The sequence below is a fragment of the Schistocerca americana genome, chromosome 3, assembly GCF_021461395.2.
Source record: "Schistocerca americana isolate TAMUIC-IGC-003095 chromosome 3, iqSchAmer2.1, whole genome shotgun sequence".
Classification (NCBI taxonomy): Eukaryota; Metazoa; Arthropoda; class Insecta; order Orthoptera; family Acrididae; genus Schistocerca; species Schistocerca americana.
In genome coordinates this window covers 946,649,210-946,663,315 of record NC_060121.1, presented here as the reverse complement: position 1 = coordinate 946,663,315, position 14,106 = coordinate 946,649,210, and the positions used below count along the sequence as shown (strand labels likewise).

The 14,106-nt window shown below is 39.2% G+C and overlaps 1 protein-coding gene across 1 annotated transcript in view; it reads left to right on the top strand.

The window, feature by feature from the left end:
* LOC124605114 (platelet binding protein GspB-like) overlaps positions 1-14,106 on the top strand; it is a 298,012-nt gene extending 283,906 nt beyond the window's left edge. The window contains exons 32-33 of the mRNA XM_047136572.1: positions 5,310-5,463; positions 13,168-14,106. Of these exons, the coding sequence (XP_046992528.1) occupies positions 5,310-5,463; positions 13,168-13,270 (257 nt within the window). The 3' untranslated portion in view covers positions 13,271-14,106. The remainder of the gene's footprint in view (positions 1-5,309; positions 5,464-13,167) is intronic.

The following is a 14,106-nucleotide window of genomic DNA, read 5'->3' as shown; positions in this document are numbered from 1 at the left end:
ACTACTTTTCAGCATAACTGTTCAATGCGACAACCTTGCACCATGTTCCATGTTGCTAGGAGAGCCTATATGCCCGCATGGTGCTACTCTACTGGTCAATGTCAGAGCCATTGTCTTCCTGCATCAATTACCTCCGCATTGTCCATGTAATGCTTCCCACAGAGTGCATCCTTCATTGGGACAGACAGATGGAAGTCGGAAGCTGCAAGATCTGGCTATAGGATGGATGAGGAAGAACAGTCCAATGAAGTTTAGTGAGCTATTCTGAAGTTTTGTGAGCTCCTCTCAAGTGCACAGCCGAGTGTGGGGCCGTGAGGTCCTGCCTTGTCAGAGAGAAGGAGAAGTTTGTTTCCATTTTTGTGGTTATGGACACACTGAAATTGTTTCTTCAGTTTACTGTGGGTAGCACAATGCACTTCCGAGTTGATTGTCACACCATGGTGGAGGACATCAAACAGAACTGCTACCTCAGAGGAGATGTGGTGTTACATCATTCCATGTATTGCCATTTTATTTCTTGTTAGAAGTGATAAGCCCATGTTTCATAGCCTGTGAAGATGATCTTCAAAAACTTGTCATGATCAGTCCCGTAACGTGCATGCAGTTCTGCAGTGATGTTCTTCATTACTCTCCATGGTCTTTTGTTAGGTGACGAGGGACCCAGGATGCACACACATTTGATTACCCCAATTGGTGGACAAGCACTACCAACAGAGACGTCCAGTTGTGCAGCGAGGTTTTCATTGTGTTTTGTCGATGAGTGTGTCCGTATGTTTGTGCATGGCAGAAGTCACATCTGTTTGTGGCCGGTGGGCATGTGGAATATCAGACAGGCTTGTGCGACCTTCTTGCAATGAAAACAGATGCCTCACTCAGTGACTCGCAGTGCTTTTGTTTTCCGCCAGGTCTCTGTAAATGTTCTGCAAGTGCCTTTGAATATCTCTGATGCTTTGGTTTTCCGCCAAAAGAAAATCTGTGACAGCTCTCTGCTTGGAACGTACCTCTGTTACAGACACTGTCTTGAAGGCTATGTATAGTGCTGCCACCTATTCGAACTTTGTGAAGCTATAGGAGCTGAAGCAGAAATATTCCACAATGTCCCTCAACAAATACTGCATTTTTCAACTAAAATTATATGAGAAAAAAAGGTGCTGCATTATTTATTGAACGACCCTCGTACAAAGGTGCCTAGCAGAGGAAAATAAATCAAGACAGTGTTTCATGTTACATTGAGGACAACTACTATCACTTGTGACTTTTATTGAAATGAAATATTTCTTACACATACACCATTTTATAACAATTTCTATAGAACAGTTCTTGTGATTAGTTTTGAATATGAAAGAGGAGGTTGTTATTCGTGTCCCATAGTCATCCCAGTAAAATTAAGTGTCATTTGAATGATAAAAACAAACATTTTCCTTACACCATGGACATCTGACCAAAGAAAAAAACTTTTCAGACATGTCACAGTAATTACTAGCTTTATTTAAACATAATTGCGGTGGAGTGAGAAATGGCCCTGGCCTTTGCTCTATTTATTATGCTGCTTACCAAGCATACAGAGCAATTGTAAAATGTGCCAATGCAGAAACGACTGAAATTTGAGATTACTGTTTTTCTGATAAATCGCAAATGACATGGAGTAATCGGAAATTTTATTGTCTGACAATTTGCTTACAAAAACTTTCCAGTCAAAAAAATTCTTTATTGATTATAATAGAGGGAAACATTCCACGTAGGAAATATATATATAAAAACAAAGATGATGTGACTTACCAAATGAAAGTGCTGGCAGGTCGACAGACACACAAACAAACACAAACATACACACAAAATTCAAGCTTTCGCAACAAACTGTTGCCTCATCAGGAAAGAGGGAAGGAGAGGGAAAGACGAAAGGAAGTGGGTTTTAAGGGAGAGGGTAAGGAGTCATTCCAATCCCGGGAGCGGAAAGACTTACCTTAGGGGGGAAAAAGGACGGGTATACACTCGCACACACACAAATATCCATCCACACATATACAGACACAAGCAGACATATTTAAAGACATATTTAAAGACAACTCTTTGTCTTTAAATATGTCTGCTTGTGTCTGTATATGTGTGGATGGATATTTGTGTGTGTGCGAGTATATACCCGTCCTTTTTTCCCCCTAAGGTAAGTCTTTCCGCTCCCGGGATTGGAATGACTCCTTACCCTCTCCCTTAAAACCCACTTCCTTTCGTCTTTCCCTCTCCTTCCCTCTTTCCTGATGAGGCAACAGTTTGTTGCGAAAGCTTGAATTTTGTGTGTATGTTTGTGTTTGTTTGTGTGTCTGTCGACCTGCCAGCACTTTCATTTGGTAAGTCACATCATCTTTGTTTTTAGATATAAATTCTTTATTGAGTCACATTGGTTGTGGTGGATGAAATCTGAATTACATCAACAGCATTTTTGGTGCCCTCCAGACAAAGGTATCATTACGTCCAGGCCAAGAGACCAACAAAAGCAATGCATTTCTGCAACTGGTTAGGAACCACTTCAAATAAAATGTTAAAGTATTATTCTTTCCTATTTTTCCAGGTTTTGGTAGATTGATTATAAGATTTTTGCCATTAAACAGCCTTTTTTTATTTTTGGTCATAATATGCCTGGAAGTCCCCAAAGACGGATATAAATCTGCAGAAACAATAATCCACTCATACTTATCACTGGGATTTTTGCACATGAATGTGACATAGCATTAATCGATTGCACAACAGACACTCTTTTTCACCCCAAAATGATAAAGTGCAGTTTGCTCGCCGTTCTTTCACAAAACCTGACCAGTTGGCCTTAGGCACTGCAGGTGTGGGGATAACGGCAAGCTTAATCTTTGTTGGCCTCCAATTAATGGCCTCTCCTCTACACATTTACTTGAAGTAAAGCTCATAGTTTTGTGACTTCTTGCACTCCTAAATCTGCTTAAACAAGTAGAAGACAACTTGAAATAAGCAATGTCCATCCCAATAGCGATTCAGAGAGCCCAGTCGCATAAATCTCCATTGGTAATGGTGCACTTGAGCAAGGTTGATTCCCCCCCCCCCCCTCCCCCTCTGTCTGATGAAGGAATTAAATCTGATAACTGAATAACATCTAGCAGTCTTTTATTTATTGTGCCTGTCTGCACTTCAATATCACCTGTCATCAGTAGCAATGTATCCTTTTCATACTGTCATTTCATCCACATTTTGCATTGTTCATTGCTGTAGGTACCATGTTACTCCACAGGCCACAGATGTCCTTGGCACCTCTATTCGGCACATAATTTCATTAAAAGAACTTTGTCAGTAACTGGGAATGGGGGAAGCAGCATTCTCTGTGATAGAGAAGTGTGTGAGCATGTGCATTCTGACGGTGTTTTGGTTGGGTGGCAATTCATTCCCACTACTCTCTTTAGTCTGCCGCTCACAAACTTAATCAAACTATAACTAAGGCAGTGCCATTAGTTACAGAGTGTAAGGGTATTTTCTTGGAAATAAATCTGGCGATATTTGAAGTTAAGTTGAGGTGAATGGTATCTTCTGCAAAGTAGTGTCTTGTTCGCTTTGTAACTAGTACTGTCTAATATTTAGCTGTGTGGTTGCGAGCTAACGTCCCAAAGATGTTCGGGCTCACATGCAGTTCCTCTTCGTCGAAATGTCTTGGCTCAAACTCATCTAGAGGTTGAACCGCACCTATCGCATTATATGCCCTAAATTAGTCACTTGTGACCCTTTGATAAACTGTCTGGCTGATGGCAAGATTGTGAAATATGAAGTTAATATAACAGCTAATAACAGTAATAATAATATCGGGAACTAAATTAATGACCCACAAATGATTTAGGCTACACAGTTGCAATTTGGTTAGAATAATGTTTATTCAGAAAGCAAACTAATAGTAAAAGTGGTCGTATTTAGAATTACTATTACACTCGAGCGTGTATCTATTTGACACAGTTTGATCACTCACAGTCTAAGCGCAAAATACAAGTCTAATATTCCACCACATTATCTTCACAAAAAGTTAAGAGTTCACACCAGGTGCGTGGCTGCTCACCACTCAGATACTAAGTCCCGCGATACCATACAACGCAAAATTTTCTAAGTCGCTTCACTTCCTAATTGCCTAAAGACCTACCATCTGCTTTTGTCTCTCCCGGCCCCGTTTCCGACATGCCGAGCATCGTCGCTTAACTGACTAGTGCAGTTCCCTTCCCTGAAGCCATCCATCTGATTGGCTATAGCTTATTCTACATTATTTTACATTTTAACATATTTAAATAATCAGAGCTTGACCAGTTTCAACTTCTAAATAAAGTAACAATAATATCCATTGCTAAATTCTTTTACATAAAACCAATACAATTTCCTTCTTAACTTTGAATGTCACAGCCAGTAGCCTTGCTCCAATGTGCTTTCTGATAAATAAATAAAGAACAAAAGTAACTATTATGCACTGAACTTTATAACAAATATTCTATTACCTAATGATTCAATAAGGTGTCATGCTGTCATCGTTCGGTGTGCTTTGTGTGGAGGAAATGATGATCTGGTGCTTAACTGAAAATACTGATAATTTAAAATTATTATATCTTTTAAAGAAGTGAAGTTGCAGAGTTGATATTTACAACATTTGTCATTTTAATGATGCACTTCTATATGAAATTTCGATCTTTAAGATCAACTAAAGCGTTCAGATTTTAGCATTCAGGTCTTTGTTACGAAACTTACGAATCTCATTTCACAAGTAAATCCTAAACTATTATAAATATGATAAGTATTCAAGTTTTAGTGGGAACACCATGAAAATGTGTGAAGGATGGTAGATTAAAACAACTGTGGCTTAATTCCCTGAATTACTAAAGAGTTAAATAATTTTTATAAATGTTTCCCTTTATGACCGATCTTAGGTCTGCCATAGATTGCAACGCTCGTTAACTCATATAGCCTAGTAGCAGACAAAATTTCATTCTAATTCAGTCTGTTCATGGGTGGCAACATTTCAGTTCTTCCTTTGACTGTTGTATATTTTTTTGCATTTGGTATTGAAGAATACTGTCTGTTTCTCAGAATTCAGTTCAGAGGCAGGCATTTCTAGGACAAGGAGACAGTGTTCTACTATTTAATATATTTCCTTTTCCAAACGTAAGTTTACAGAAACAGTAAATACTGTATACTGAAACACAGTTTTCAGCTTTTTGTGTCAATTATTAATAATCCTTTTATCTGAAGTATTATTTTGATGGACTATTAGAATAATTATGGCAGTTTTAATAATATTAAAATTCTTCTGCTTTCGCCAGAACTGAGAGTAACACGAAGTGTGGCAAGACTTGGGCCACATTCATCACATTCAGTTCTGCAGCCAATACCAGAAGAGTCCACATCTAGTTCTGTCGGTGCGAGCAACAAACAGCCAGCCCCAACTGAGCGGCGCAAGAGGAAGCATACATCAAGGTGACTTACAGAGACTATTGTATACAGCTTGTAGTGTGTCTTGTGTTCAGTTGTTATTTTATGGCTTAAGAACACACAACCACTCACACAGTGTATTGCATTGTCCATTTTTGGAGGCTAGCTCATCTCATGTTCCGCTGCTGCTGCTGCTTGTTTGTGGTGTCATTATATGTAAATTGTGCATTCAATCTTCAAATGGGAAGTGGACAGGCACTGATTACTAGTGTATGGCTGCTCAGTGGTGACCCTATTAGAAAATCATGAGTGGAATTTCTGTTGTTGTTATACGGAACAGTCGCTGCAAGAAAACGTAGTTCTCAAACCAATCAAGTGACTTGCGCATTGGTGACTCCCACAAAGAAAATGCCTGTAATCAAGTTGAACAACAGTTGAGTACTGCTCCTTCACAGAATCAACTTTGTATCCATTGTTATCTAATGGTATAAAAAATAGAAATCCTCTTCCATTGTAGAAGATTCCTGGTACAACACTGACACACTTTGATCCATTATATTTCTAGGTGTTCGGTATTTCTTGTTTCAGCAATTTACCAGAATGTCAGTAACAACAACAACAGCAAAGAACACAAAACATCTCTATTTACAACTATGAACATTGAGGATTTTCGTATAAAGAAAATTTGTATGAGTTCATTACTATTTCTGATAACCGTAAGTTCTGGTCTAATGTGTCGTGAATTGTTGTCCGTCTAAACTTTTCAATTATTCTGATAGATGGTTTCTCTGTTGCGACTGTACCTGTGCTCAAAATCTGAAAGTGCTAATGTAATTTTAGACACGCTACTAAATTAATAGAAAGCACTTCTTCTCATTTATAATTATATTGCTCCGTCAGTTACAGTACTTAAACTTCTCATATAGTAACTGTATACAATATGAGTTTATTACGTGGCCTCAGTACACAACTTTGTTGTCTTTGGAATGATAGTTCAGCTTTCTCTCCTCTTTCCATGATGTAATACTAACTGTCATGGTACTAGAATAAGATTTTCACTCTGCAGCGGAGTGTGCGCTGATATGAAACGTCCTGGCAAATTAAAACTGTGTGCCGGACCGAGACTCGAGCTCGAGACCTTTGCCTTCTGCGGGCAAGTGCTCTACCAACTGAGCTACCCAAGCACGACTCACGCCCCGTCCTCACAGCTTTAATTCCGCCAGTACCTTGTCTCCTACCTTCCAAACTTTACAGAAGCTCTCCTGTGAACCTTGCAGAACTGGCACTCATGAAAGAAAGGATATTGCGGAGACTTGGCTTAGCCACAACCTGGGGGATGTTTCCAGAATGAGATTTTCACTCTGCAGCGGAGTATGTACTGATATGAAACTTCCTGGCAGATTAAAACTTTGTGCCGGACCGAGACACGAACTCGGGACCTTTGCCTTTGCCTTTCCCTGGCGGAATTAAAGCTATGAGGACGGGGCGTGAGTCGTGCTTGGGTAGCTCAGTTGGTAGAGCACTTGCCCACAGAAGGCAAAGGTCTCGAGCTCGAGTCTCGGTCCGGCGCACAGTTTTAATTTGCCAGGAAGTTTCATGTCATGGTACTAATTATTCTGTGGCACATCTCCATGCAGAGAGGAGACTGGATGAAATAAAATGCCAAACTGCGAAATTGGGTGAAGCAGCTGTCGTCATCCCACTTTGCAGAATTGTTGCATCCATCTGCTCCAGATTTTATGCGCACACAAGATATAATTCGCAAACAGTATAAAAGTCTAAGTTCACTATTCAAAATAAATAAATAAAAAATATTTTCATGGTGACGTTCTTCAGTTATTAGTGCTATAGGCGTGAAACACACTGCTTCACCAAAGTGATATGTTACACCACAACTTAAGAGACTGACAGCATACACTAGGTTGCCATTTTAACTTTTATATCGTGTGATTGTAGTGTTATTTTTTTACAGTTGAATTTTAGTAGGCTGGTTACCCATTCATGTACCTAGTACATAACATATTGTAGTTTTATTACTATGAAATGGGGGGGGGGGGGGGAAGTTTTTTGGAGGGGGTGGGGGAGTGCAAGCTCTTACCCACATATTCAGACACAAAGGAAGAATCGAGGGACTAATAACTATGTAGTTGAATCCATTGATATTTCCACCACGTATTTCAACATTTGAAGTTAAACAAAATTTGAGATACAAGTAGTAGCTAAAGATACTCTCTGTCCAGTTAAAATTTATTGTTTTCTTGTTAAACACATTCACTGGGCTAATTTCACTTTGTTGAGTTATTAGTGTGCAAGTGCTGTTTATAAGCTACTCAAATGTTTTGCACCACCTTTACGATGTGCGCAGTGTTGTGGAAGGTGTGGATTTGTAGACACGGCATGTAATGTTGGAAGAACTTTAATGTGTCTGTTTACTACACAGTAGGTTAAACAACACTGTGTTACAACCTCACTGTGATAAGAACCAAAAGACAGAACTACTAGAGTGAAGGAACATCCATGAATATCAAAGAAAGTGCATGGCTGTAACAGTTTGAGGTTTCACACTCAGTTTGTTTGTATGTTGGAAGCTTCTTTCTCAGTACTCTTTTGACCACTGAAAATCATTAAAAAATCGCTCTGAGCACTATGGAACTTGACTTCTAAGGTCATCAGTCCCCTAGAACTTTTTAAACCTAACTAACCTAAGGACATTACATACATCCATGCCTGAGGCAGGATTTGAACCTGTGACCGTAGCAGTCGTGTGGTTCCAGACTGTAGCGCCTAGAACCTCTCGGCCACCCCGGCCAGCGAAAATCATTACATTCAACCGCCTTTCGCAATAAAGCATGTCATGTCTCTAATCGTGAATGGCCCAATGTGCCTTCCGTGTGCACTGTTGAGCCTACTAGCATGGCTCAAAGATTCATTTTGAGCTTCCAGTGTTCGTGCATAATTGCCATATTGCAAGAAGAGGCCATCATCAGTGTATGGCAATAAGATATGTCAGTACAGGATGTTGTCCATGGAGCTGACACATACCAGTGACATCGGTAATTTCTCGGTTATTGTGAGAGAGCTCGTATCTGTGAAAGTTACTAAATGACATAAACAGCTTTACAGCTGCTCTTCTATATTTTATGTGAAACAAATACTAACAAAGAGATAGAGGGGCTGGCCAGTACTTACCTCAGCTCAGTACAGCCGATAGATACACATAAAACAGAACTGAAAATTTACATTCCTAGCTTTCGGAACTTTGTTCCTTCATCAGGGAGGAGAGAGGGGAAAAAAGGGAAGAAGGGAAAGTGGATTCAGTTACTCACAACCCAGGTTATGAAGCAACAGGGAAAGGTAAACAGGGAGGGTGCAAGGATGGAGGCATGGTTGTCAGAGGGAAGCCAAAGATATTCTCTGGCTTCCCTCTGACAACCATGCCTCCATCCTTGCACCCTCCCTGTTTACCTTTCCCTGTTGCTTCATAACCTGGGTTGTGAGTAACTGAATCCACTTTCCCTTCTTCCCTTTTTTCCCCTCTCTCCTCCCTGATGAAGGAACAAAGTTCCGAAAGCTAGGAATGTAAATTTTCAGTTCTGTTTTATGTGTATCTATCGGCTGTACTGAGCTGAGGTAAGTACTGGCCAGCCCCTCTATCTCTTTGTTAGTATTTGTTTCACATCTTATATGAGATTTTCCATTAATCATTTAGATCTTCTATATTTTATGTGCAATGTCTTTGTGTACAGCTCCAGTGATAACGATGGGTGACCAGATCTCTCTCGCTTCATAGCTCATAACAAATTATAACGTATATTCATGTACTTCTTTTACATTTTAGGGCAGCATATAACCAAATGAGAATTCTCATAATGATTCTTCAATTGTTTCCTGGTGTGTACATTATCTAGAGCGCTTTTAGCTCCAAGGCACTCCCAAGTCACAACACCAAAGCATAAGTGGGCTTCCACAGCAGATGGAGCAGCACATTCACAGCTGTGCTTTGTTGATGTGCTGGCTCTGTTTTACAACCATCTGCACATACATCAAATGAGACCACACATACTGGGATGTTCCATGCTTAACAACTACCTTAAACTAAGTTTTCAGTTTTTATGAACATCTTTCGTCAACCTAAGTAATTAAAATACGAACATGTCATTCTGTAAACTCCCCATGTTACACCACAATGGATAATAATGAGTAGAAAATGTACAGTGATATGAGGAAGTATTCTGTAGAAAATGAAAGCAGTAATTGTGTTTGTTTTGTAGTGATAGTGTAGTTCCATCCATTCTGTACAGAGGTCTGAAAAAGTCACCATCATCCTCATCCTCAGAACATGTGATGTTCAGTACACATTCTGGTAAACTTCTGTTGCTTTGAAATTTTCATCCATTTCATTCCACACCACTTCCATTATTTTTCTTCATAAATTATAGCTTCTGCAGGTTTTTGTTAATTGAAAGCCTTTAGTTACTGAAGAAACATTCTCTACAAGGTCCGTGATTTGGCACTCCAGGAAGCACAGTTCTTATTCTAGATTACTTGTCAGTCTGTGCATTGGGTACATTTCAAGACTAGGGTTCATGGTTGTGTCAGGTAATATGATTCTGTATCTGTTATTTACAGGGGGTGTCTGTGTTAAAATGTTAACTGATACTGGTGTGTAAGGTATCTATTTTGGACCAGTGTCCCTTTACATCATACATGCAAGTAAAACGTGTGTGAGATAATTAATTTACCATCAGTAACTTTATTGTACATCACTGAGCTGTCGCGAGTTCTGAAACTCTGGGGACATGTGAAAAAATCAGATTGCAAGCATTTTGTCTGGTGGCTGCCAGTGTTATCACTGAATCCAATGGCACTGTGGTAACCAGCATAAAATGCAATGTTTAATTTTGCTACACTAGGATTTCAGTTATTTATGCTGGAATGAATGACAAAGCAGTTTCCAATCCCATTGTCACTGCAGTGTAGAGCGCCTTCTTGGAACATCCACAGTGACAGTAGAAGGTATGTAGCATAGGTACAGTGGCACTGCACAAGAAAGGCAGAGTTTGTTGCTTCCTCACTGTTCTTTGATTCGTGGTAGTCCGTGTGCTTGGTAAGGCTTGTTTCCCCCTTTCCCCACACCCCCTTCCATTAAAATCCAAGGAAGGTTACAGAGTACAGATGAGACTTACATATATTGTCAGTTATTGTGTGTGTGTGTGTGTGTGTGTGTGTGTGTGTGTGTGTGTGTGTGTAATACTGTGCAGACAAGAGATGTTAAATCCCTCCGGTCATAAAATATTTATTGCATTTCAGCATATGAAAAATAATTTTATGCCAATGTAGGATTACAAGTTTTACAAATAGAAAAGTGTCCAAGAAAAGAAACTGACGACCCCTGCATAAATAATCTTCTTGCATACTGAAAGTAGAATAGAGAGATGCAGGAAGGATCATATTTTGTGGGGGGAAAAATGACCCAGATTAGAGTCCCAGACTGTTGCACAATTTTGAGTTTTCAGGAGATGTGGGGACAATGTACACTCTGCTGCAGAGTGAATATTTATTCTGGAAACTACCCATAACTGTGACTTCACTGTTCTCCATAAACTCCATTGGTGTGGCGGTAGTAGTCGACCAAGCCAGGTAGGAATGTCAGTGAAAGTAGAAGAAAGAGATGTGACAGGTTGATGCTGTCTGTTGTGCCAAAGTACTAAATTAATGAGACTTACTTTGGACAGGAAGGCTCAAGATTTGAGAGCTGGTCTGGTGCACTATTTTAGTGTACTTCACAATATTTAAACTTGGTATTTGAATACCACATCTGATTCAGACTGTTTGCTGATGTTGAACCACTTCGTTGGCACTGTGGCGTGGGTAGTACTAATTAAACTGTAATCATGAAACTCAACAGGCACATGGAAGAGATTTACCAAAATATCAAGAACATGTACAGGTTTTGACAAAGAAAAGGGAGAATGCTGAGTCCTCTCAGCTTCCAGCCAACATGTCAAGATGGAGATGATGTACCAATTTTCACCATAGACAAGAATCGCATCAGGAAGGAAGAGAGAGAGAGAGGGAGAGAGAGAGAGAGAGAGAGAGAGAGAGAGAGAGAGAGAACTGGTACATACGGAACAAATCCCCAGACAGTGTAACAGGTGCACCATACCAAGAGTAGAATCAGATGCACTGGACCAAAGACGGAATGTCTCGGGACAATTCTAGTGGGAATGGATGGCAGATAGAGTGTGTAGAATTGACTGTGAATGAATGCACACCAGGTCAAAAATGAAACACCAGCTTGTGACCAGGCACACCAGCTGAACATATAACATCGTAGGATGATTCTTGTGGGAAGGGCCACAGACGAAACATCCATAACAAACCAAGAAGGTGGGACACAAGAGGTACAAAAATATTGGACTCGTTCCACTTGACTAGTCGTCTCAGGTAGGACTTGAGTCATATTGTCAAAATATTGTGCGTGGGTGACACTGATATCTGACAAAACACCCAATGCCTCAAGATGTTTGATGAAAGTGCATTGAAAATGAGGAATAGACATAAAATAGGATTTTTGCAATGACAGCTGAAAAGTACTTGTTTTATTTTTTTGGTGTATCTGCTACATACTTACTGAAATTCTTGTATGTTTTATCGCAGCTCATGCAGCCTAAGATACATCTTACACTTGCCAACAAAATGGAATTCAATTTGTATAACATAAAGTCTGTACGAAAACACAGGAGGGATACTTTGAGGTCAAATAATAGTAGTAAAATAGAACTACTAAATGGTGACATTGTTTCAGACAGCAGCATTGAAGTTTGTTAAAAAGTCCCACAAGAGCAAAGCAAGGTAATTTTTTCCTGTAAATGGTATTTGGAGAAATTAATGTGTAAGCAGGTCAAAAATATAATTTCAGTGTCATGTCTAAAGCAAAAGTGATAAGTTTCCAAATTGCAATCATATACATCCTGAAGAAAATACGTTTTTAATTATTTACACCCAACCTCCTAATTACTTACTGGCTGACTAGATTTCGGCTTTCCCCATTTTCACGAGCCACGTATTTTGTATTCGGGATATATTAGATGTGGACAGTTCTCTTTATGTCATCACGCTCTCATATCTTCTTTATCCAGTATGATCTGAACCATGTGACAACGATGGAGACTCTTCTCATTGGAATTCGCTGTGTTACAAGCCAGCATGACACAAAGTGAATTCCAATGAGAACAAGTTCTCCGTTGTATGTGAAATGTTGTTGTCGCATGGATAAGATCATACTGGGTAACGTAGATCTGAGCTGTATCTACATGCATGGACACCCTTTGGTGGGCCGCATCATCATGACACGAACAGCAACACTCCTAGTGCATAAAGTTAAAACTATAGGATCCATTACTTTCATGTGTACGGGGTAACACACTGATATGAATAGCACTTCCTTCCTGACATGCTACATCATCAAAGTATGACTAAAAAATCATGTTTTTGAGAAATTGTCCATTTTAGTTTCACTTGGACTTTCTTCCGTGGGCCGGATAGAAACTAATTGTGGGCCAGATGCATTCCATGGGCTGCCAGTTGCCCACCCACGCCTTAATATATATCCTGTTTTAATGTACTTTAGTGAATGTATTGATTACACACTACATCTTGTAACTTGAAAAGGTAACTATACCGTGTGTATGCCCAGTTTAATATATGAGGCTGAGTAAATTTATTTGTCTCTTTTCCCCCCCACAGGTCACCAGTTTCAAAGAAAACATCGCCTAGAAATAAGAAGCAGGAATCTACAAGGATATCACCAAGAAAAGCAATGAGGTTGCGCAGTCGTCTCCTGAAATAATTGTCGTTCAGGGTAACATTATGCAAGAAAACAATTTTCTTTGTAAAAGAAAATGGAAATATCAAAGAAATTGACAAGTGGAACACAGTACTTTTTTCCATTTATAGCAGACACCGCCAAGTTTCTGGTATTTCAGGTTTATATTTAACAAATACATTTAAAAAATTGGACAGGCATTTGTATAAATATTTACTGTGTTAAATGCATGTAGGAATAAGTTTCTCATCTCTTGACAGGTAGGGCATAGCCTGCATGATTTTAATTTACGAAGAACATGTAAACAGTGTGAATTTGAGTAATTAAGACACTTACTACTTTGTATCACTGCCTTCCTGTTTTCTGCCACAGGTGACAGAAAAACAATGCCCTCTCCAATTTGTTTATTGTGTCAAAAGTCAATTTTATGCTGCTACACCCATTCTGTAATAAATCAATCCTTTTTAAAATATGAGATGATAATTTCACACATTTATGTATATCATTCCAAGAAATAAAACGAGAAGCTTGTACAGAAATTCTTCCTATGGCTTACACCACAACATTTGTAGCATTGCATGGGTGTCTGAGTTATTCAGTGTAAGGAATGAGGTGCAAGTAAAAAGTTTGTCTTTATAAACAGAAGAGCATAGCCTGCATTGTTTCAGTTTTCAAAACCTTTGTGAATATTGTGATTTCAAATAACCAACCTGCCATGTTATTTAATGTGACTGAAGTGTATGTATTCTATTAGATATGACAGAAAATATTGTCTCTTGTACTTATGTAAGATAATGTGTGCAAACATCCATTTTTATTCTATAACAGATTTTGTAATAAAATCAGTGTTCAAAATTCGA